This window comes from Podarcis vaucheri (assembly GCF_965113315.1).
Source record: "Podarcis vaucheri genome assembly, chromosome: 6".
NCBI classification, from domain to species: domain Eukaryota; kingdom Metazoa; phylum Chordata; class Lepidosauria; order Squamata; family Lacertidae; genus Podarcis; species Podarcis vaucheri.
In genome coordinates this window covers 53,993,158-54,017,786 of record NC_138764.1, presented here as the reverse complement: position 1 = coordinate 54,017,786, position 24,629 = coordinate 53,993,158, and the positions used below count along the sequence as shown (strand labels likewise).

The window sequence follows — 24,629 nt, the reverse complement described above, 5'->3', positions numbered from 1 at the left end:
AGTGCACAACGCAACACTAAACTCCCTGTTAGAAACTGATGTCTGTCTGCAGCCACGGACTCTGTCCAAACCATAGTAGATGGGTTTTGTGGACATCTTGGACATAGCCCGACCAACGCATGACGCAACATTAACTTTGAGGACCCTAAGCAGATTTGGTCAGTGCTTGCTTGGCAGGGAGATCAAACCACCTTGCCTTCAACTTTGGAAGAAAGTCAGGATATCAATGTAATAATAAAAGAAAGACAGACCAGAGTGGGGGGCGAGCGCGCAACGGAGAAGCACGGAAAAGCGAGGATGCTAAACGGGATGTTCAGCTTTTAAACCGTTCTGCCTACCAGTGTGTTTTATTAGCATGGCTCCCCACGCGGGGAAATAAGGCAGCAGCGTCTTGATGCGCTTATCCGAGGTGCATTACGGTAGCCGGGCTTGTAGCAGTTTGTTTCTCTGCATTGTGCTTTCCTATCCCTGCTCGGGCAGGTGGGAGAGGCTGAAACAGCAGCAGCAGGAGCCGCGTGGGACGTCACTGGGTGACCTGCCTTTGCCGGACGGCCCCGCGCGGGAGGAGACTCTCTAAAGGGACGAGGGATCTCTTTTGTCCTTCGGGGCTGCCTGGAAAACAGACATCTTCGCAGCTCCGGCGGCAGCCCTTTCCCCGCTCTCCCGCTGCTGCTGCGTGGGGCGGCAACTTTTGCAGGGAGCCCCCTGTCAACTCATGCCAGAAGTGGGTGTCCGCCTCTCCCGAAGGTCCTGGAAGGAGAAAGCAAGGGCGGCCGCTGCCCTCCGCCTCTCCTAGAGAAGGCGAGAGCGAGGCAAAGGGGGTTTCATAACTGGCCAAATCCCAGATGGGGAGCAGTGATAAAAGAGAGATCGGAAAGTGGGGAGAGTTGGGAGCCGAGAGGTTTGCAGAGTGAGGCCCACCCCGGATCCTTGGGGCGGGAGGCTTTGCTGCCTACTGAGCCACCCCAGCCCCGCCCTAGATCTTTGGGGTGCGCTGGGGTGCAGGCCGAGGCGCTGGCTGCCAATTTCTTGATTAAGCAGCGAGGCGCGTTGCTACTTGCGAGCGCATGTAGAGCCCGCCCGCTTTGACTTTGGGAAGGAGTTGGGGAGGGGGGTCCTTGGCTTCCTACTGCTCCAGGCAGGGCCCCTTTCCCCAATCGGAAGGCGGCTCCAGTCTCCTGGGCATGGAGGTCCCGGGGAGTTGCGCCGAGCTCCCGCTGCCCCACGACCTGAAGGATCTGGAGAGCAAAGTAGGGCAGAAGGCCCCCGACGGGCTGCTCCGCTGGCTCAGGGAGGATCCCGCCGCTCATCTGCTCCGGAGCAGCCCCAGCCGGGGTCTGCGCCACGGCCTGGGAGAGAAGATCAAGGCACTGAAGCTGGAGCTGGTGAGTTCTGCTGCCCCCATTTTTGGGGTTACCTGTGGGGTGACAGGGAAAAAGCACGACTCGAAACTCGCTCTCTTTTTTTTTTATCGATGGAGCTAGAAGCACGCCCTCCCTGCTCCCGTGGAACGGGGTAACGATTCATTCCCATCCTAACAGCTCAGTGGTGTATAAAAAAAGCCTTCCCATGAACTCAGACCATTGGTCCTTCCAGCCCTGCATGCCTCCTCTGATTGGCAGAGGTTTCCTCCCAGCTCTGGCAGAGATCCTGGGACCTTCTAAACGCATGCTGTACCCACTGGGCTACATGGCCGTTCGGGGGTAGGTGGACAGTGCCTCCCCATCCTCACTGCTAGGATTTGCCACCATCCACTTCTTCATACAGTCCTCCTTTCCTGTGTGAGAGAAGTGCTGGGCAACTCTGTCCAAGTTCCGCCTCTACTGTGCCTTCCAGTGTGGGATTGAGAATCTGCGTTTTCTAAACCTAAATGTTTGGAGACAATAAGCGTGCATCATTTCTTTGCTGGGGAGGGAGGTCCATTTATCCAGAGTATCTGTTACTTTACATTTGCATCACATTACATTTGCTAACTGCACCCCAACCATTTATACGTGCATCTTTTCATTCCAATTCATGTAGTAGCTGATCATTAGAATCATAGGAAGGGGTCTCGGAGGTCATCCAGCTCAACCCCCTACTTATGCAGGAACTCCAGTATTGCAGCATCTGTGATAAGTGGCTGCTTCCACTTGAACCTCAGGTCACAGCAAACCAGTTCTAATGCACACAAACCATGTTTTGCCTGTCAAAAGTGACTCTGCTGGAACAGTGCTTCTAGCAATAATCAACCAGTCTTTCCCTTTCTATGTTTTTCCTGCCATCTCCTGCCATGAGAGAGTGGCTGTGGGATTGTGGCCCTCCAGATGTTGTTGGTCTACAACTCCTATAATCCCCAACCACTGGCCATGCTGGTTGGGAGCGATGGGGTTTGAGCAACAACCGGAGTGATTCCCTGCATTTCCGATGCTGGAGGCAGGAAGGCGTTTCAAGTCCCGAGTCCCCGTTTCACAGACCAACTGAGGGTCTTGGGACCCATGGTGTCAATTCAGCCAATGTTTCAGTGGAAATGTGATTTCATTGGGGATCTGGACTGATTAAGCACATACTCTTTCTATAATGTCTGTTTTTGAGATATTGGCTAGAATGGGATATTTGATGATGGACTGATGCTGAAGAGCTAAGGATACATAGAGTAAGTAAAGCACCATTGGATGCAGTGGGACACACTCCCAAGTAAGCATGCGTAGGATTGCAGTTTGCACTATATACATATACACATATACAGACACATGCTATATAAATATAATGTGTGTGGCAAAGTGTTGTTGCTAAGATTGTGAACTATGAACAGAGAAGCTCATGGCTCAAATCTCACCTCAGTCATGGGCTCACTCAGTCTTAGCCTCAGCCTCTCTTCTGCAACTGGGGATCCTAACAGTGGTCCACCTTACAGGAATGTTTTAAGAATTGCTAAAAAATAATGACTATGAAATGCTTCAAACACTTTAAATCCACAGTACAAATGCTAAATGTTGTTGTCTGCAAACTTTTGATGCAATCCAATATACATGCCTACTGAGAAGTGAGTCTCATTGTCTTCAATGGAGCTTACTTCCAGGTGAGTTCAAATACAACTGAACCCAAACCACTGCCGGGAGCCTTTTCCAACTTGCCTGTTAATGTGACAAAAATGCAATAAACGGCAGGAATATCAATCTAATCCATAGATATTGCTGATGAAATTATTCTGAGCCTTTTATTATCTTCCACTTAGATCTTGGCATGGAAGTGATCCTTTCCCAGACATCAGCATAAAAAAAGAGAACAATAAGAAATGTGGTTTATTGTTAGATTGCTTCCTCAGGGAGAAAATAGTATACAAGGGTACAGCCTCTTGTCCTCCACAGATTGGCTGGCTCTTTGCCTAAGGGATACATCTGCTCCACAGCATGAGAAAGATGCTCTTGAGGTCTCTGAACTGGTAGAAAGGCTGCGGGGAGGAGGTTGAAGGCGGCATTCAGCTTCATTTAACATCCATTCAGTTTCAAATGCTGAGGTTTTTTTATTTGCAAGGATGCTGAGAAATGGGGAAGAAAACAGTTGGGATACATTAGCTCAGAGCTAATGCTAACTTTGGAGACTGATTTCCAAATATGGCGAGTCCCACTGCCTTGGGACACACCCTTCCATATGAATGCAAATAAAATAAAATATCAGTGTAGCCTGCCTGTATCCATTTGCACATACCTAGATGTTTCTTAGTCGAATAAGCAGTGGGTCTGGTAAGCTACTTGCCCCAAAGGGGAATTACTAACCTCAGGAACATGAGAGGGTAGCTAGCTGTAATTGCAGTAGCGAATTTTGCAAAGATTTGTGGATGGCCCAGTTTCACTATCCTCTAACTGAGATGGAGCTAGAGAATGACAGTAACCTATGGTCACTTAGTGAGCTATAGCTGAGATATAACTTGCACTGGGAACTTCTTGTTTCATCAAAACTCCTGCTCTTCACCCTTAAGTTAGACCAGTTGCTGGATTGGATCAAGTCTTTTTGAAACAAGTGGGATATTTTCTATTTAGACTGAAGTCAGGGGTTTGTTGCACATACGCTGATGAGGCTAAAATTTTCATTCATTCATTCATTCATTCATTTTATTAAATTTGTATACTGCCCTTCATCCACAGATCTCAGGGCGAGTCAAAACACAAAATTACAACATGAAAAGCACAAAATACATAATAAGTAGGAACCAAAGCAAACCAATAATCTCCCCTCCCTTAATACATTTAAAAGGGCATTGAATGCTAATCAGCCAAAGGTCTGTTTAAGAGGAATATTTTTTTTGCCTAGTGCCTAAAGGTGTTTAATGAAGGCTCCAGCCAAACCTCCCTGGGGAGAGCATTCCACAAACAGGGAGCCACTGCAGAAAAGGCCCGTTCTCATGTTGCCACCCTCCAGATCTCACGTAGAGGAGGCACATGAAGAAGAGCCTCAGATGATGATCGCAGGGTTTGGTCAGTTCATATGGGCAGAGGCAGTTCTTGTGGTCCTGAGCCATTTAAAGCTTTATAGGTCAAAACCAACACTTTGACTTGGGCTCAGAAACTAATTGGCAGCCAGTGCAGCTGGATTCTAATTGTACTTTGCACAACTGATTTCTCAATTTGGTTACAATCCTAAAAGACAGAGGGACCTGATTTTACTAGCGGCAAGCACAAAGGGGAAGTTTGTGTCTGTTCTTAATCCCTGGGAAAGTTGGGATTTGGATCAAACCAGAAAATGTGCTGCTTGATCCCCATTAATCACTAATTAATATTAATACCAAGTGCCTTTGGGGCGAACACTGTGCCACTGCAGCAGCACTTGAGAGATATCAAGCAGGGAGGAATGAAATCCCAGTATCTTTTTTAAAAAACAACAACACCCAACCAATTCTTTGTACTACTCAACATTATTTGCAAATCATGGCCCATTTTGCTAAAGCTCTCCTTAGCATCTTGCTTTTGAACAGATAAGCAGGCAGATATGGTACTTGTCAGTGTAAGAGAGCCGGGGAACTTAGCATGCCCATAAATATGGCAGCTGAGAGGCTTTGGCGCACAGAACTCAGAATCACCAGGTTGTCTCAATTTCTGTACTCTTCCTTTCTTTCTCAGGCTAAGGTTAAGTGTAAACAGTTACGCTGCATTGCTTTAGATCTTGGGCTTATATATATAGGCCCAAGATCTGAAGCAACACAATGTAACTGTTTGCACTTAACCTTATACTTATATATATGGTACCTTTTGGGTATTCAATGTACTTAGAGCAGGGATGGGGAACCTGCGTCCTCCACAAGTGGCTGGACTCCAACTTCCATCAGCCATAGCTGTAGTCCAGCAATATTTGGAAGGCCACAGTTTTCCCTCCCCTGCTTTACGGGAATGTTGGACGGTGTGTCCTACATTGAAATGTGAGGCTCAAAGCCAACTTGTAAGTTCATGGTCGTGCAGAGATTTGAATCACACACACCCTACAGGCAGGAATTGGAAATGACCATAAGGAACAATGACTGGTGGGTGTTGAGTGGAATAATAATAATAATAATAATAATAATATACTGGTGGAGGAGGGTTACCCTCTTCCTTTTTACTGTTGCCCTGGTTTAATAGGTGGGGGGATAGACAGGTGCTTGTTTTTAGGACAAAAAAATAATATGTCCTACATAACATGTCTCTTGCCAACCTAGCAGGTTGCATGTCAAAGTGCAAGTAGATAAATAGGTACCACTCCGGCGGGAAGGTAAACAGCATTTCCATGTGCTGCTCTGGTTTCGCCAGAAACGGCTTAGTCATGCTGCCCACATGACCCAGAAAAACTGTCTGCAGACAAACGTCGGCTCCCTCAGCCAGTAAAGCGAGATGAGCGCCGCAACCCCAGAGTCGTCTGCGACTGGACTTGACTGTCAGGGGTCCTTTACCTTTACATAACGTGGTTCTGCATGTTTGGTGCCAGTGTGGTGTAGTGATTAGAGTGCAGGACCTGTGAGACCAGGGTTCAAATTCCCACCCAGCCTAAATTGTGTGTGTGTAAGAGAAAGCGGCAGAAGGGAATCATGTGTGAAGCACATGTTTCCACATGAGACTCCTTATCTGTCTTTGGATATGTGGGTGGAAGCTTGCTCAGGGCAATGATATCCCCACCCATGTTGTGCTTGCCATGCAAATATGTTACACAGATGTACCCAAATGTGGATTAATGCAGTTCTTAGAGAGGGGGTGGGAGTTTGTCATCTGTACATGATCGGTACAAGAAGCTGCAGGTCCCAATGGTTTTAGCAATTTCAAGGAGCCACTTCGCGCTTGGCGGCTGGTTGTTAAAACTTGCTTTTCATACAGCCCTGGCTCCACCGCTATCAGATAACTTCACTGCAGTCTTTGAGCCCAGACCTTACTCTGTTTATTCAAAAGTAAGTCACTTAAGAGTAAGGTATTTAGAATACTGGCCTTAGTGAATCCTGTACTTGCTGCAATGCCTAGCTTCCTTAATCCTGCAATGTCTCATTGTACTCCGAAGGCATGTGAGGCCACCTCCCTGCTGAAATGAAACAGGTCTGGGTCTGGTCCATGCCTAGATGGGTGACTAGCTGGGAATTGCATGCCTGCCTGCTTGGGTTCTAGATGAAAGATAGGTGCGTTGTGAATGGAAACAAATAGGTTTAAGAAACATGCTGTGAACTTATACTTCGACTGATCATTCACTTGGCAGTCATTAAGAGGCAGGTATTTTTCAGTAATATACCACTGAAATGAATTGTGGCCTTAAACACCCTACACTAAACATAAACAAGTGTTTTTTTCTGTTTTGTGAATTGGTTTGACACAATCCTGGAAAGGGACTTCAAAGAATTCAGCTGCTGCACAGTTAAGACCCTGATGGCCCACCCAGTGGAACACCCTATACATTTCTCCCAGCATCAAACTGGGTGTGTTTACATAATTATTGGCCCACAAAGGAATTTGTCTTCCTTCTTAGTTTGTGGTGGTTTTCTGTCCCTTATTAATCAAGCAAATTGAATTCTTACATATTTTACCATCCCTGGGCATAGAAGATATACCATGGAGATATGTTGCTAGCTCCTAGCACATTAGGGTAGGCATTGTGGTGCCCTCCAGGTCCTAGTGGACTCCAGTTCCCATCATCCCTGACCCTGACTGTTGTCCATCCAGGTTGGGACTGCTGGGAAGTGTAGCCTAAGAACAACTGAAGGGCACCAGCTTGACGAAGGCTGCCCTATGGGAACATCAGGACAGACGTTTTTATAAGGTCCAGGGGGACATATCCAGAGTATCCCTGTGGTCCACATGCAGTAGGATATTTAGACTGTTCCCCTAACAATCTGCATCACAGTCAGAGCCATTTTTATTTAAGTGTGCAGCCCAGAGATGTAGGCTGTATTGCCACTGTATTTTCTTTAAACCTATAGCAATTTAGATCTTAACATGTTTTAAAAGATGCAATGGAAGCAGAGACTCTGGAAAACAATTCAGAAGCCTATGCTCACTGCCTGCATCCATCCAATTTCAGACTGAACACATTCATTCCGCCCACTGGGAATTGCCACTACAAAGCAGTCACATCTCTTTAAAGAACAGCTGCTGTTCTGTTTATTTGCCTTTATTCAAAAATAGAACTATACATTAGTGCAACAGGATCCATGTCCTGCAGACCTGCCATTTGTTCTCTCGTCTTTTCCTGGTTTTTAAAAAGCACTTCCTGGACAAGTATTTCCTTAGTCACAGTTCCCCCATCTGTTCATTCAGACTTCCCCTTTCCAAGACCAGCTGCAATGGAAGTGCAAACCTGCTGGTATGTAAATATTATTTTGCCACCTCAAGCCCATGTAAAATGGCTTGAAACCTGTAACCCAAAACTAGCTATGGGGTATTATCGAAGGAAAAGTGGGCACGATTAACGCTTCACCATTCCTTGTTAAGTGCCCAACTGAGTGCCCTGGCCAGCTACCGGTAACTCTGCTCTCCAAAAAAGGAGGATTTATTCCATGTCTGAGCTCATGAGCAGAAACTGTGAGAATATATCTACATCTATTCAAGTCATCTGTACCTGAAACAGATCTGGTCTAGTACTAACTATTCTCCACTGAATACATTGGAATCTGGCACTCTAACAGTCATCGCCAGTACTGATTTTTGGTATCAATTAGTTAGTTAAAGTTCTTTTTCTTTTAGAAGAAGAAAAGGAGGGTTTCAATGTTTATACATACATTCCAGAGCAGCTCTTCATGTTGGAGTTGCTGCAGGAAACACAAGTATCACACTGGTGCTTCTTGCAGTAACTATGTACATTTCAAATGCTATGCACCCCGATTGGATTAGACATCTGTACACAAAGATGCAGGTCAACATTATACCTGCACTTTTGACATCCGCTGTGGGAAGCACTAATGTAATGCTGGTGTTGCCTGCAGAAATCATAATGTGTCAAGCTGCCCTTAGTTGATGGCTTTCATTCTTTCTGTGTGTTGGTCTTCACTGGCCTTTGGTGGTGCACTTGGTCTCTAGGTGAAGACAGGTCTGCTGTTTGTTTTCCTGTTTCGCTATGTGCTGTTGGAACTGTTTCTCCTCTGTCCATGGTGCTCACATGCCTCATCAGCTAGTTCAATGGCATCTTGTCCAGCTGGAATCATTTACCAATACCACTGCCTTTGAATCTAGCCTAATAAATCAAAACTTCTCTAAACAAATCATTTGCTAGCTTTTCAAGATCCTTGCCTCTTTTCCGAGTTTGTGACAGCATCGTGGAGTTTTGTGCTAGCTGCACTCAAGAGCAAATGCTGTGTACAACTGGGAGAACTTTGACGGAACTCACCTTCTCCATGTGAAACCTGGGGACTGATTCATAAACTGTGTTTTTTAAATCGAAGAATGCTGGATTATGCTTTTTGTTAGGAGCTGTTTGCCCTTGGTTTATATACAAAGGCCTCTGATCTTCACCATGCCACTGCATTGGGAGGGGGAAAGGTTTGAGGTAGCTTGTGGAAATGAGGTAGCTACAGGAAAAAATGGTTTCTGTGGAAAAACCCAACCACAAAACCAGGAAAGATGTAATGGCTGTTTTGTTTTTGTTTTTAAGGGGGGATTCTAGGTAGCTTAAGTGAAATTTATTTCAGGACCAACAGGGTTTTTTTTGGGGGGGGGGAATTGTCTTCCTGAGGGGCAGTAAATTCTCATGCAATACATGGGGCATTCTGGTGAGACCTCTGTTGTTGCTGCATTTCATTTCAGCCACCTGGTGTTTTTTCCTCGTTTTCATTGTTGCCTGCCACATGGAGCACATGAGAAGCTCCTGGCCCAACTGAGAGATGTCCAGTGCCAAGAACCACCCCTTGCCAGTTGGCATTGTTACTGTATTTATTTATATTTGCATCATCAGAACACTTTGGTGGTTCTTCATGAAACAGGGCCGTTGCACTGAGTGACCAAGGGGAAAGGCCATAGCATGCAGAATGCTACAATTTCAGTCCCCAGCATTTCCACTTAGGATCATGCTAGGAGAAACCCCTTCCTGAATCTCACCACCAGTCAATGCAGACAAGACTGAGCTAGATTCCCATGTTCCTGTGCTATACATATATACCTTCCAGAAGGTCCTGCATTCCATATCTCCTGCAGCTAATAGTTTCATACTGCGTTTTCTTTCCTATCCCACAGGCCTACCTGAGAGCAATAGACATCAAGATTCTACAGCAGCTAGTAGCAGTGCACGAGGGCATAGAGGCGGTGAAGTGGCTCCTGGAGGAGAAAGGGACGCTGACCAGCCGCTGCAGCAGCCTCACCAGCAGCCAGTACAGCCTGGTGGAGAGTCAGGAGACATCCCGGCGGGGCAGCTGGAACAGCCTTCAAGACCCCAATGACAAGTTGGACAGCATCTCCATTGGCAGCTATTTGGACACACTTGCTGATGATATGGATGAGTATGGGCAAAGCTCTTCCATGGAACCCATAATGTCCTCCACCCCGGGCAGGCCACTGGCCAGAGCCGAGTTGGAAAGATCAAAGACTGACCTAGAGAGGGCTTTTCCTGCCAAGGGTGAGAAAGAGCCGGAGAAAAGCAAAATGTGCCTCGAGAGGGTCCTCGTTAAAAGCCAGTGTTCAAGTGAGCCAAACAGAGCTGCTGCGCAGTCACCACCAATGGCCAATGGGATATTGGGCAGAAATGTCCCAGGGCTGGAGCAAAGCACTGAGGTTAAGTTACCCTTGGCAGCTGCCGAGCAGTTGAGCAGCCCAGCAGCAAAGGCCTTGAGGAGCAGCAAAGTTGACTTGGAGAACTGCAAGTTGAATAGCAGGAGGCACTTGGAGTATGATGCCCATTGGCAGTGGGTTCAGTCTCAAGACGATGTGACGTTCTTGTAGCATCCCAGACTTGCTGCCTGGGCTAGAAGGTTATGGGCTCAGGGCCTCATGCAGCTACAGCAGTTTGCACTTTGGATTGGACCATCTGTCTTCCTTGCCAAAATGGTTGCTTCTGTTTGCTGCATTTGCTGGTGGACACAACATAGAGTTGCATGGTTCTCCCTTGTCATTAACCACCTCTAGGAACAGCTCTTGGGTCGAGCGATACCTGTTGGAGGGGTTCTTGGCCTTCCATCACGGCATCCTTCAGTCTTGTGCAATAATGTTTCTAGTCTCTGAGAGAGATGCTGTGTTGTCATGTGTGGCACATCACTGCTTCCACGCATCCATGAGATTTGGAGAAACATCTTCATCTTAAGAGCAACGAGGCGCACATACCTTGATGCAACCCATGTGGCTTTCCTTGGGAGAACTCTGCCCCCTATTCTTCCCGTTCATGTTAACAGAGAGTTGTTCATGGGTTTCAGATGGGAAGCAGAGTCATGCCTTTGACACCACTTCCCCTTCTCATCTGTTTCATTATTATGCACTTTGATTATCCCTCCTTTGCTCAGCAAAGTCCCAGGTTTGAGAAAGGAATGGAGAAAACAAATTATGGTTTGCAGCACTCACCATGATGAGCATTCCTCTCTGCTCTTCGCTGCCTTCACCTGAGCTGGAGCAGAAATTGGGGGGGGGGGCAGTAACCATTCCTACAGTTCTGATGGGCATCAAAGGCACTTTGAGAAGGGCTAGAGCAGGAATGGGGACACTCAGATCCAGGGGACAAGTACAGACCTCCAGACTTCTCTGTCTTTCCCCCAGCTACACTCCTCTGTGGCCACAGCCCTCACCAATCTTACTTTGCATCCTCCTTGCGTGTTTTTGTCTGGCTGGAATGTGTCCTTGAACTCTGAAAATGCTTCTTGGTTGCTTGGATGGAGGATAGAGGTTTGTGTATTTGTACCTACTCTGTACAATGATAACATTTATATTTATTGCTCTGCCCACTTCTACCCCTGGCTCTTCCCTCCACTGAGATGTGGCCCCCAGAAGTTTGTCTAGAAGTGCCTCTGTTGCACTGAAGGTGTTCCAAATGTGGCATGTCTCTGGGGATTATTTCCCTGTCCCCAGTTCCATGCTTTGAGGGAGCCCAAGTACCTTGGAGGTACACAAACAAGCCCCAGATCTCTTTCCAAGCTTAAAGGGGGGGGGGGGGGAAACAGGAATCATGGTTGGAGACAGGACACTGATTCTCTCTGATGTTCATGCATTTTACAAGGGCCAGCATTCATCAGCCTGGTACCCTTCAGATGTTTCTGAACTATAGCACCCATCATCCCTGACCCTTGCTACATGCTGGCTTGAGCAAACAGGGTTGTTCCTCAACCCCATGTGCTTTGTTTCTGGTGTGGATTCAAAGAAGTTGACTAGCTTTTCTCCCATGCAATTTACCGTGTAGTAAGAGGGAGATGGAATTACCTGATTTTGTGGTGATGTCATAAAGCCAACGTTTGACTCCTGCTAAAACAAAAATCTAATCTTCCTCTTTTTTTAGAAAGGAGCAGGCGGAAGTAGTTTTGGCTTTGTTTAAATTAATGGTCCCTTTAACCCACTTTGGCTAAGACTGAAACAGGACCAGTTTTGGACTCTCTCTGATGCAAATCCTCCAGTCTCTTCCCTGTAAGGTTTGACAATTCATTTGCTATTCCCTCCTCCTCGCTGCACCATGCCCCACATTGCTGCAATTTTTGACCTGCCAGCATTGTAGACAATGTCAAATTCATAAAAGCAGGGTGGACAGGTGCTGTCAGTAACGCCAGATATCTGTCAGCCTTACATAATTTTGCAGTGCTTCTGTTGAGCCACTGTACACTTTCATCCTGCAAGTTTCAAAACCATTTTTCACAGCACAGCATGCTACATTCTGAATCCTCATGGTATTTTCTTTGAAATCCTTTTAAACATGGTTTTGTATTTGAGGAGCATCCATCTTCTCCCTAGATTTTCTTTCAGAACCTTGCGTGCCAAAATGACATCGGCCAATCTGGTCTTACCATCTTTTCTGTGAAGGCTCACTTAAATTTTCCGTGTCTGTTATGCTCATCATTCTTAAAGGCACCAGTTCCTCAGCTGCAATACAATGTTCAGCACTCAGCTATGCATGCCGTGTGATGAAAGTAGATGTGTCCAGCATATGACAGAGTTCACTATGCATTTGAATTCTGGTTTTGACAACAAAGTCACAACGGCCCTCTCCTGAAGGTTTCAACGTAATTCTAATGAGGAAAACACACACACCGCACCGCCTCAAAGTGTTGCATCAACAACCTTAAGGACTTATTGTTTTCTCAGGCTACTAGGAAAACACACAGATTTCCCATGTAATGCTGAATTGCAAAGGGTGAAATTACACAGAACCCTTAATTGTATAACAGCAACTGTCACTTTTTTTTTTTAAAGGATTCGACTTTGAATGATAGGGAGGGGGACTTTAATCCTTTCCTCCTATGTTATCACCCTGATACTATTCCTTCCCAAACTGCTACTTTTGGGGGTGGGGAGCAAAATTTAGAGAGGAAGGCCTTTTTCATTCCAACTGTGACACGGGGCTGGAAAAGGGTTAGTCCCTTCCCCACATGCTTGAGTCCTGATCCTGATTGCACCACCGGGTGTGTGGGTGTGTGCAATTTAAACAGCATGTTTAAAGATAAACTACAGTACATGCATTTTAAGAACAAGACACATTTATTTCAATCATGCAATTGATGATGGCCAATCTAATTTGACCCCCAATGCCTCCCCCCGCCCCATTATCCTCTTCTGAGCTGCTGTGGGTTGGTACAAACTATGTGGTCTTAAAAACATGAAGAATCCAAACTCAGAAATGAGAGCAGCAGCAGCAGCAGCAGCAGCAGCAGCAGCAGTGGCTGCCCTCTGTGAAGAGACCTATATTGCTTCATCTGTCAGTTATATCCACCCTTAAAGCTTTTTGTATGCATGTCAGTATACCAACATCTTGGCTTGAAAGGACAAAAAGCCAGCTTTCAGCAGTAGTGTGGGTCAGTGAATGATGTGAAGATTATGAATAGATTCCACAAGCAATGTTGTCTAATGCCTCTGCCCATGTTTCCAACCCCAAGAACAATAAAATCCTTTATGCTTCTTTCCCCAAGTTTCAACAATGGGTTGCTTGGAAATCAGGAATTGTTTCGGTTTGTTTAATTTGCTGCCATATTCATTTTACAATGGTGGCACAACAACAAATACTGTACTACAAACAACCAATATTCCAATGAACTTTCAAAGTTCATTGGATTCACCACTTTGGTTATGTGATAAGCACCTTGTTCTTTGTTCCACCTTTATCAGGCCACGTTGGTTAAACTTATAGGCAGCCTATGGCCAATTTCAGCTGTCACTTGAAACCAGAGCCCAGTATAAAGTCTACATCACGATTCATATCAGCAAACTTTGACTTCAGAGCCTGAAAATGACATTTCAAAAACAAGTTCGTACATATTTGATTTCATCCGAATAAATGTGCAGTCAAAATCAGTGCACACAAATGTGGCAGGTTAACATTTGCTTTCAAAGCAACTTAAGAACAAACAGATGCTTACAATGTGAACGCTTCACATTTGGGATGAGTTTGCTTAAAATATATAGTTCACTCCTACTTCCTGCAAAGCTTGGACAATATGCCCAGAAATTGAGAATTCAAAAACTGGGTGGGAACAATGTTCATCTGGTCCAACTTCCTGCCCAGAGACTGGACAGCCCAAGCAGCTGCTTCAACATACCCAATCCAGATCACAGAATGTCCCAAGCAGGTGCACGGCTGGGAAAAACCAAAGCCTGCACAGGAAATGGCCTCAAATGATTCAAAACAGAGAACAAAGCTATATGCTGCAGAATAAGGCAAATAAAGAAATGCAGGTTCTCTAGGCAATATGACCAGAAGGAAGCTTCTCTCCAAATTGTTAGAATGCAGAGTAAATTGCCTTGAATATTAATATATTGTTCATCTGGTTACAGCACACATCACTAGGTGGAGTTTAAGGATGTTGACCCTTTTTGAAATATTTTTATTCCCATAACAAAATTGATGGGATTTTCCAGTGTTCTCACCTAGGAGAATTCATTGTGCTGTTTGCAGGGAGCAAAGCATTTTATAACTCATGAAAATTTCTCTTGCATAGCTGGGAAAGATGGCCTCTTGAGGTTGATTCTTAAAACCACAATTGTGCATGAGAAAAACAAATCCCAGTGCATTCCAGGGGATAATGCAAATCATATTATCAAATAAAAATTTCCAGTCTTCCCTTCGGTGATGTCTCTTTGCTTTCTTATATAGACACAATCACTTGCAGATGGAGCCCAGCATATTAAATTTTGTGGAATTAGCTGTGATTGCCACTTCCTTTTGGATGCAAAGACAACTACTCCATAAAATGTTAAGTAAACTCTGAATTGCTAATGTATTTAATTGTGTTTTCACCCCTCCCTAATTCAGTTCCCACCAACTCTGAGCTGTGTGCCTTGGGCTCCTCAACTTACCAGTGTGGAGTCCAGCACAGTAAGGAGCAATATTTCTACAACATCAGGGGAGCTGTCCAGCCATTGAGTCAGAGCTAGACCACAAGACTAAGAACTGGGCAGGAGACAGTGTTGTACTAGCAACATACTGTACAGTCAGCAAGGCAGAGAGAGGTTTCATAGTTGTGCCTGTTGCATCAGTGAGGGCTTGGCTCAGAGTACTCTTTTGGGTTCTTTCTCCCAAGCAGGGATCGGAGATGGAAGACTTTGTTTATTTTGTTAAATTTGTATTCCACCTTTCCAACAAGTGGAGCTCAAGGAGGCGAACAGCAACCATGCAAATACGGTAACATATAATAAAATACAATCAAACAGCAACAAAATGCAAAGTTAAAAGCAAGGCAGGCAAATATAAAAACAACCAATACAGTGGTACCTCGGGTTACAGATGCTTCAGGTTACAGATGCTTCAGGTTTCAGATGCTTCAGGTTACAGACTTCGCTAACCCAGAAATAGTACCCTGGGTTAAGAACTTTGCTTCAGGATGAGAACAGAAATCGTGCTCTGGCAGTGCAGCGGCAGCAGGATGCCCCATTAGCTAAAGTGGTGCTTCAGGTTAAGAACGGACCTCCAGAACGAATTAAGTTCTTAACCCGAGGTACCACTGTATACAGGTCAGCTTATGGGCCATAGACTTGCCCTTGTATGGAGAACTTGGGGAAATGTAATGATTTTAAAGAGACAGACAGTCTGAGTGCTCTGGGATTTCAGGAGAAGCAAGACATCCCTAAAGTTAGAGAGCCATTCAGTTTGGTGTGCAGGGCACATCAGAGGATACCCACCCTGCTGAATCTCTCTAAATCCTAGAATTGTAGAGCTGAAAGTGACCCTAAGGATCATCTAGTCCAACCCCTGCAGTGCAGGAATATGTAGCTGTCCCATACATATGTGCCTGATTTGGCTAAGGATTCCTCCAAAACAAATGCACACCCCTAGTAAGTAATAGTAAGGAGACTATAGCAATTAACCACATACTCCAGATCATTCATATGCTCCTAGCATGTGCACTATAATAACAGGGGCTGACCAGAAAAAGGAATGCCTTCAAGGTGCCTGGTGGAGATTCACATTAACCACAGGCAAGCGCATTCCTTGGATGTGTAGCCTTGTGGAATCTATTCTTCAAAAGCATAATATCCATTCAAGCGCTCAATTCCTCGCTCTATTTTTTCCTTTTTGGGGGGCCTTGCTTCACTATCTTTGGAGCTAAAAATAATTCCGCCCACATATCCTTGGGGAACTGAAATGTATTCATGGTGAAATGAACACTGAGGTAGCCTCAGATGTTTTTCTATACAGAACAGGGCAGGATATTCCTCTCAGAGCCCTGTTCCTTAACAGCTGGAGCCTCAGAGTAGAGGGAAACGTTCTCAGGGCTTAGCTGAGGGGAGCAAGATGCAATGTTTTTCTTTATTTTTGGAAATTTAATAAATAAAATTTTAATAATTAAAAAGAGGCAATGCTGCTTGTGGGCCTATGGCTGTCAGTTACATTACTGATGGGGAGAAATAAGCCTTCCCACCTCCTGGCATGCTAAATTACTGCTGCAGCTGGACATGGGACCATAGATATGGTTTGCCAGCTGATCAGCATGGAGAGAAACAGTCCAGTTTCCTGAAAATAATGGCAACATTCAGGAGCATTGCTAGACTGGGAAGAATTCCTGCCTGAAACCCTAAAGAGCTGCTGTCAGTCAGTGTTGACAATACTGAGTTAGATGGGCCAATGGTTTGACTTGGTGTAAGCCATCAGCCTGTTACTAGGTACTTAGAAGTCTCAAGACACAGGCCCATGGCCCGAAAGGATGTGTGTGGTGGGCTGGATCTTGCTAGCACTGTGCTTTACAGCACAGCCATTCAATAAAGACACCCCATCTGGATTTCTGCCTGTGCAATAGGACCTCCTCTCCTCTGTACCCCCAAATCTGTTCTGGAGTTTCCCAAACTCCACAGAGCAGGTTTGGTGGGTGTGCACACCAGGAGAGGAGAGGGAGAAGTCCCATTATGCAGGCAGAAGTCCTTTCACTTTTAGCTTCTGTAAAAAAAAGTTTGTTTTTTTTAAAAAAAATGTTTTAAATAAGGAGAGGCCAGTAAAGCAGAAAGAGTGCAGTGGTATCTGGCAGAGTGCAGTACAGAGTGCTTCATGCTTCCAGGGACATACTGTCATGCTGCTGGTGGTAGGGAACCTGCATCACTGAACAAAAATAAAAGCATTCAAGCAATCTAAGATGTATTTCAACAAAATCTTACCTGCTGCTAAATTGTTTCATGGCCAAAGAGCCCAAGCAAATGAGAAGGTGCAAAGGCACAGAAACCTCAGAGTCACAAGCAGTCTGGGAGAAAGGACCTGACTGACTCTGAGGCTGTTACTCTGCAGCCACTGTGCTCCAATACTGGTTTGGGAAGAGCTGTGTACACGACATTCGCCACAATCCCTATCTATCCTGTATCTGTTGTTTCTTATGGTGTGTTTTCATCCAAACCTGCTTTCATCCAAACTGAGAAAAAGAACAATTAGCTGCGTTTTGAGCCAGCAAAGTGGGCACAGCCCGAGTGTTTCACATTCTGCTTCCATTTGTAGCCATCTCTGCCTCAGGGGAACATTAAGGGGTTTGTTACTTGGCCAGGGAGGAAGGAAGAGACAAGACCCTGACAGTGTGGGCATTAGCCTAGCTGCTGTACAGAAGCCCCTTGTCTCTGGCTAATTGGATGAAAAGCAATTGAAAGAACTCTTTTCAGCAAAAGAAAAGCAGAGGCTGGCATGCTAAACACACCCACACTGTCCTCCCTCCTTCCTCCAATATTCCATCTAATCCGCCCCTGCTCACTCAAATAGTTCAAATTTCTTTTTTTCTTGCTACAGATTGTCCAATCAGCATTTGCGATAAGCGGTGCTGTGCATTGCATTATATGTGGCCACCCACACACCCGTGGATCTGTGCCACCCCTGCCTCGGCACCTGTCTCATGAGTTAACCAGTAGAAGAAAAGAAGAGAGAATTGTCTTGTGTTTGAATACATCCGTTCTCTTCTTGGCTGTGCTCCTGGGGCTTAGGTCAGTGGAGCAAGTGTGCTTATAAACAGAGCCCTAATAGAGGAAAGAGAGACTGTGAGGAAAGACACCCAACCAGACAACTAGAAGACAGCAGGGGCTTGGGTGTGAGCAGTGGGAAAGCAAAGAGGCATATTCTGTAGCTGACCCACATTTGTAAGACTCTGTTTCCCTGAGGACCCACCAAAGCCTGAGGCTGAGCATGGCTCCAGGCTCTTCTCAGGGTCTTCTCTATTTCGGCTGTGCAACATCCTTGGGGCTCCTCTCCTTGCCTCGCCACCCCAGGAAATCTCAAGGCAATGGATGGATGCAGTTGCTCCTAGACTACCCAAAGAATTACTAACTGGAAGCATCTAGCAGGCCACAGCCAGGGTGCTTGGTGTGAGATATGTCTTACTTACAATCAAAGTGCAACTCTGGCAGCTCCCAGTCTCTCCCTAGGCTCTAACACACTTTGCTTATCTGTGACAAGACATCAATATAGGGCAAAAGAGGCTGGCACAGCAGAGGCCTACAGCAGGGATGCCTGTGGCAACCAATGTAAACCAAACCTAGCATACATAAGCTTGTTCCTTGCAGTTGCCTAGCAGCATTCCAGCCCATCACCTCTGCATTTGTTTGGCTTTCTGCTTTGCAGATTTATTATCCTTGATGCAGAGAATGGATTCCTAGGCTCCAGCAATCCAAGCCAGTATACACACACACACACCTGCACAGCCATGGGATATCGGGCAATTTATATCATGTTGGGAAGGGTGGGAGCAATTAGAAGGAATACACATTTAGAATTCAGATGTGGAATATGGTGGCCAGATTAGGGACTGGCACTAGCCAACTGTAAACAACAACAACCCCAAAGGGCATACCCCCCCCAGCAATCCAAATAAGGCTAAGCATGCTCAGTAGCTGTGGAAAGCTGAGAATCCATTGAAAACGAGCCCTGGTTGGAAGGAAAATCTAGCTCAGACACTGAACAGGAGCACTTGATTTAGAGGTGACAATACATTGCAAGATTTTGTTGCAGGTTCCACTTCTTCCTTTTATTTTAAATGTTGATCTAGCAGCACCAACAGAGCTTATTGCTTGCATGCTGTGGTTAAAGTCCCCAGCTGCCTCATTATTTTTTAAGCGAGCAGAATCTTAATCCACTTTGAAATCCTTAAAATATAGTTGCAAGGAGCAACGATAGAGCCTGCCCTCTACAGATTATGATCTCCAGTTTCCTAGCCTCCACTGCCACCCCAACAGAAAACATAATTTTCTCATCCTAGTGCCTTGGCAGTTCTCATCTTTTCCAACAGCACCTATCAATCAAATATGTCTAAATGCTTAAATAAAAAGGACTACGAGGTTATTGTAGGCCTTATGCTCAGGGGACTTTCAAGGACATGTCCCAATGGTTACCTAGGAATCGGGTCCAGGATCGTAAAACTGTGTTTGTGACATTACCAATCCTTTATTACATCAGTGAGAACATCAGGTCTCGCTTCTAAAACAAACACTCATCATTCTGCTTAATTAAAGAATACACAACCAAAACAACTCCCTGATCTTTGGCCCCTAAGTCTGGGAATCAGCTGCATAAGTTCAGAGTTTGAGGAAACAATTCGGTTTTGTCCCTTGATGTGGATTTTCTAGCATTCCTGTAAGAAGAGATGACAGCAGGGGTAGCCAATGCTGTGTCCTTCAGATGTTTCTGGACTACAACTCCCATCATGCTGGCTGGGGCTGATGTGAGTTGTAGTCCAACAACTGGAGGGCACAATGTTAGATACCCCTGCAGTAAAAACCTGAAGTGGGCTACTTTTACAATACTATCCTATTAATTCTTGCTCGGAGAAAAGTTTCCAATTGCAAGGGGATTCTTGTAAGTTCCTGCTCTGGGACACCAACTTACACCAACTAAGGATGGAAGTGGAGGGGGCGTGCCTGGTGACGTTGGAAATGGGGCTCATGCACGTACCGTATACCTCTGCACATTTTCGCCCTTGCGTATCCAAGCCGAACACCTGCAGAGGGCTAGAGTAAACTGTGAACCAGAAAAATCCCAGCTGAAATCTCACCTCAGCCACAAGTTCGTTAAGTCACTTTAGGCAAGCTACTATCACTCAGGTACAGCCTCAGATAACAGGATTACAAACAAGATTACTGAGTAAGGCTGGACAAATCTGTCAATTTTGGCTTATCATTTCCCCCCAACCTAAATTCAATGGTCCACTTTTGGGGATTAGTTTGCAGTTAGTATTATTATTTGTAAATCGTGAGAATTTGTCAGCATTTTACTGTGCATTTCTCCCAGTATGCATATCTTTGTATGCAATTTATCCCATTATACACATTTTTTCCCCCAAGCAATTTCCTGAACGTAATGAGTTTCTCTGTTATATTTTCACTGGTATAACAAATGTTTGTGCACACTTTTCTTTAATATACCTATTTTTGGCACACATTGCTTATCATTGCAAAATTCAGAGAGCTGTGTTTTGGGTCGCTCATTGTTCTGCGAACCACAGATTAGGCAGCTTAACATAACAATGTAACCTGAGCCAAATTTCTCCCCTACCCCTTTTATTGAGACGAGACCACAATGTTTGAGTTGAAGACTAACATGTGTTTAATAAATGCTAGTTGTCAGGGACAGAATTCAGTGAGGTTGTTGGTTTTTTTTAAAACAGCTCACCATATGGGTCATATCTTTGCCACCTCACCCACTTCTCTAGTCCAGGGTGCGTGCGTGAACCTTGGCAGCAGGAAAACAGAGGCGCTCCCCCCCCCGCAAGTCTCTTGACTTGAATTCCCTTCCAGTGAGCTCACAACTGCCTGTTCTGTTTAATCTTCCTGACCCACATAGATACTGTCCCTCCTTACTATGATGGGTTGAGATGAGGTCTTGTATAGCAATGAAGAATGCAGCGACTCTCAAAACAAGCAAATGCACCTCCTGCTCTGTGTGGCATGGGGGGAACTCAAGCAGCATATAGCAAGGGACCAGCCAACCCTTCCTAATTGTTCTATCGCAGTCAAGGCATTTTTTAAAAGCCTTGGGACAGTTCACAGGGCTGTTGGGATTATCTCCCCTTCCAAAGCATCCACCCCAGCGCTGCATTTGTCTCAAGGCTCTCATACTCACATTATATTCAGTTAAACATTTTGTTCAATTAACATTTCTCACGGTCTAGCACTAGCACTGCAGCTGATTTTTCTTTAAAACTACTTTAATGCTTAGAATGAATGCATGGAAACTGCATGGAAGTTTAGGCCTCTTGGGGCTATTAGCCACCATATCTAAATAGAACCACCGTGTACATTTGAAAACCAGTTATTAGGGGAGGGCCCTTGTTTCATGCCACCATTACATGCTAGACTAGATTGTACCTTTAGAACAGACCAACCTAGAGTTGGTTGATAGAATTACTCACTGGAAGGAATTAGTATTCCTTGGGATGTCCTGGAAATGTTCTGGGGGTATTGGAGAGACACATAGCAATTGGAGTGTCAGGTGTTCAACCATCCTGGTCCCACAGGTAACCTGGCAGCAGGGCTGTCCCTCTACAGAGCTGATTAGCTCTGAGATGGATGCTGTCATCAAGTGGCATTTCTGTCATTTTCTCCTCAACGCAGCAGCTTCTGTGCTGCATCTCTGGCCTACCCTCAGACTGCTCCTTTAAATACCATATTACTCACTCAGCTTCCATTTCCTTGAGATGAAGAGGCTACTGTTCACACACTATTCCCTTAAAGCACATTCAAAGCATTTCCCCCCTCAAATATTTATGGGCACTGTAGTTTGCTAAGGGTTGCTGTGAACTGTAAGTCTGTGAGGGTAAACTACAATATTCTGCCCAGAATTCTTTGAGGGGCAAAGTGTCCTTTAAAGCTGTGTACACAGTCTTACACATACCCTGCAACCATCCCAATTTGAGCGGGAAACAGTGGAATTACAGAAACCATCCCTGTTTCTGATTGGATCCTGGAATGTCCCATTTTTTGGTCCCACACTCTCCCATGAACCGAAAGATGCTCCTTGCCCAGGGATCTTTCACAAGCCATTGCCAATGGCAACAATGACTTTCCCCACCCTGCCTCCATCAACATGGCAGTGCCCAGGTGATCGCCTGCCACTTTCCCTCTCTCTATGGTTACCATGGAAGTCTGTGGGTGGGGAGTCCTATGACAGGCTGCTCAGTGAACAGTGATGGCAGTGGGCAAGTGGGTGAGGTGGATGGTGCCAGCAGTTGTGAGGGGGACAGCAGACGAGCCTGAGGACATGGGTGTGTGGGGTGGGGGCTCTAGCTGGAATGCAGAGGGAGGGAAGTGGGGGCGAACGTCAGCCAGGAGTAAGGGCAGCTGGGAGGTATACCAGTGTCAGAGGTGACCATAATAATTAGTTTTGCTATGTCAGTTTGCCCAAAACATGACTAGTTAGACCAATAATCTGGTTTTGTGTTTTATTTTCCTTCTGATTATGAATAATTCCTGTCCCCACCTATTTTATACACCTCTTAAATGACTTTACTGTTTTCTGTATACACTTGAGGGCTGTTTGTGCTATGCCCCTGGCTTAAAGTACCTGGGAGATCAGGAGATTTGATAGGCTGAAGTTGCCAGTTAGGAGACTCGGACCTTGCTGGCAGCCCCGCTACACCTGAGCAGGCCACTGTAAGGCAGTGGGGAATCCTGCACCCCTTGCCCTTGGTGACAGATAAGCAAGTTGTGGCAAGAGGAGATAAGTAGGACAGGCCACCCATTGCTAGTGAGCTACTCTACTGGGTTGGAGCTGGGGTGAGATGTCATTGTCCTTCACAGCTTCAACATCTTCTTCTTCCTTTGCAGGAGCTTCACAAAAGCAGCCTGTTTCTGCTCACTGTCTCCCAGGGATTAATTAAGAATGAGCAGTTTCTTGTCTACCTCCTTAGCTTCTCTTAAGCATAGTAGGTAGAAGTTTTCTTAGCAATCCCCATTGGGCTTTATAAGCAGAGCAATGCAAAGCTCTGCCTGAGGCATGACTGGAAGGTGTTTTGGGACACAGGCACCAAAATATAACCGGAGCCTTCTCCTCCCTCCAAGTGTATAGAGTGCATGTACTCATCATTGGTGGAACAGACACCGGAAGTCCAATGTGGGAAATCTCAAGGGATCTTTCTGGGATCCCTGGCATCAGCCTCGGCTGCTCTCTTGGGTTTTTCTTTTCCCCCTTTCTTTTGCTGCTTTGTTGGCACAGCAGCTGCTTGCCTGCCCAACTTGGCACCGTCACCCAGGACTTTGGCAAAGGAGCAGGCAGCTGCTGAATGAGGCAGCAGAGACAGTTCAAAATCAACTAATTAGTCCATGAGTTTGCTTTTGTGTACAACATCCCCAACTCTTTGAAATACTTCGTGGCTTCAGGGTTTGGCCTCGGTAGGAAAAAGGGGAGTGGGTGGAAAAGGAAATGGTTAACAAAGTAAGGGAGGAAGGAGATGTACATCACATAATCTGCTGTCAATAAAGTGTTAATGGGCTCAGCAGGATCTGTTGCCACACCAGCCACTGCTTCCCTGGATAGGTTTGAGCCTCTCTCTTTTTCTTTCTGACTTTCCATCTCCTCTTTTTGCTCCATGTATTCAGATGGTGAGCTTCTGGGAAAAAGAGACTATGAAGTGGGGAGGGTTCATCCTGGCAACAGCGTGCCAAGAAAAATGGAGTTTCAAATTCATTTTGCGTGCTTATGGGATAACCGAGCACTGCAGTCTTCTCCATAGATGAATCCCTGCCAGAGAGAGATCTAGAAGAGCATGGGGCTTAATCTGAGCCAGTGCTTAGCTGCAGAACATGCCAGGCCCGTGACTTGGAATACGTGAAGTGATAATTAAAAGTGAATGTGTCTGACTATGTGAAGACTAGAGTGCTCTTTCTTCACTGCAAAGATATCCTAACAGTCTCTCTTGTATTTGGGACTGGAGTACCAGGTCCAAAGACATTGCTCTCATTTTATACAGTGGTACCTCGGGTTAAGTACTTAATTTGTTCTGGAGGTCCGTTCTTAACCTGAAACTGCTCTTAACCTGAAGCACCACTTTAGCTAATGCTGCTGTGCTGCCGGAGCATGATTTTTGTTCTCATCCTGGAGCAAAGTTCTTAACCTGAAGCACTATTTCTGGGTTAGCGGAGTATGTAACCTGAAGTGTATGTAACCCGAGGTACCACTGCATATGGAAACAAAGCACCAAGAAAAAACAAACTTCCCAAATAAAAGGTGCTTGTAAAAGAAACATTGTGTGTAAATTTGATCAGAGACCTCCTACTCCGGGAAACAAAGTGATACATCTAAGTTAATCAGTGACAGAGGAAACACTTGGGGATAGAACAGAGTTTTAATCCCAGTTTGCTCCTAAAAGGCTCACTGTATGCATGATATTTTCAAAGGAATTAAGATTTTTAAGGCTTTTTTTTCGGGGTAAGGCTAAGCACCCAGGGGGATGCGGGCGGCGCTGTGGGTTAAACCACAGAGCCTAGGGCTTGCCAATCAGAAGGTCGGTGGTTCAAATCCCCGCGACAGGGTGAGCTCCCATTGCTCAGTCCCTGCTCCTGCCAACCTAGCAGTTCGAAAGCACGTCAAAGTGCAAGTAGATAAATAGGTACTGCTCTGGCGGGAAGGTAAACGGCATT

General features: G+C 45.6%; 1 protein-coding gene across 1 annotated transcript; it reads left to right on the top strand.

Annotated features, from left to right (window-relative positions):
- Nucleotides 1-443: 443 nt before the first annotated feature.
- Nucleotides 444-11,148, top strand: LURAP1 (leucine rich adaptor protein 1). The gene is made up of 2 exons (XM_082225371.1): nucleotides 444-1,385; nucleotides 9,654-11,148. The coding sequence occupies exons 1-2, from the start codon at nucleotides 1,185-1,187 to the stop codon at nucleotides 10,353-10,355; spliced, it is 903 nt and encodes a 300-aa protein (XP_082081497.1). The 5' UTR covers nucleotides 444-1,184; the 3' UTR covers nucleotides 10,356-11,148.
- Nucleotides 11,149-24,629: the final 13,481 nt, after the last annotated feature.

Bases quoted from the DNA above. Each gene is read 5' to 3' on its own strand.
- LURAP1 (XM_082225371.1), top strand. From the start codon at position 1,185: ATGGAGGTCCCGGGGAGTTGCGCCGAGCTCCCGCTGCCCCACGACCTG. The intron at 1,386-9,653 runs GTGAGTTCTGCT...CCTATCCCACAG, and splicing joins AGGCACTGAAGCTGGAGCTG to GCCTACCTGAGAGCAATAGA.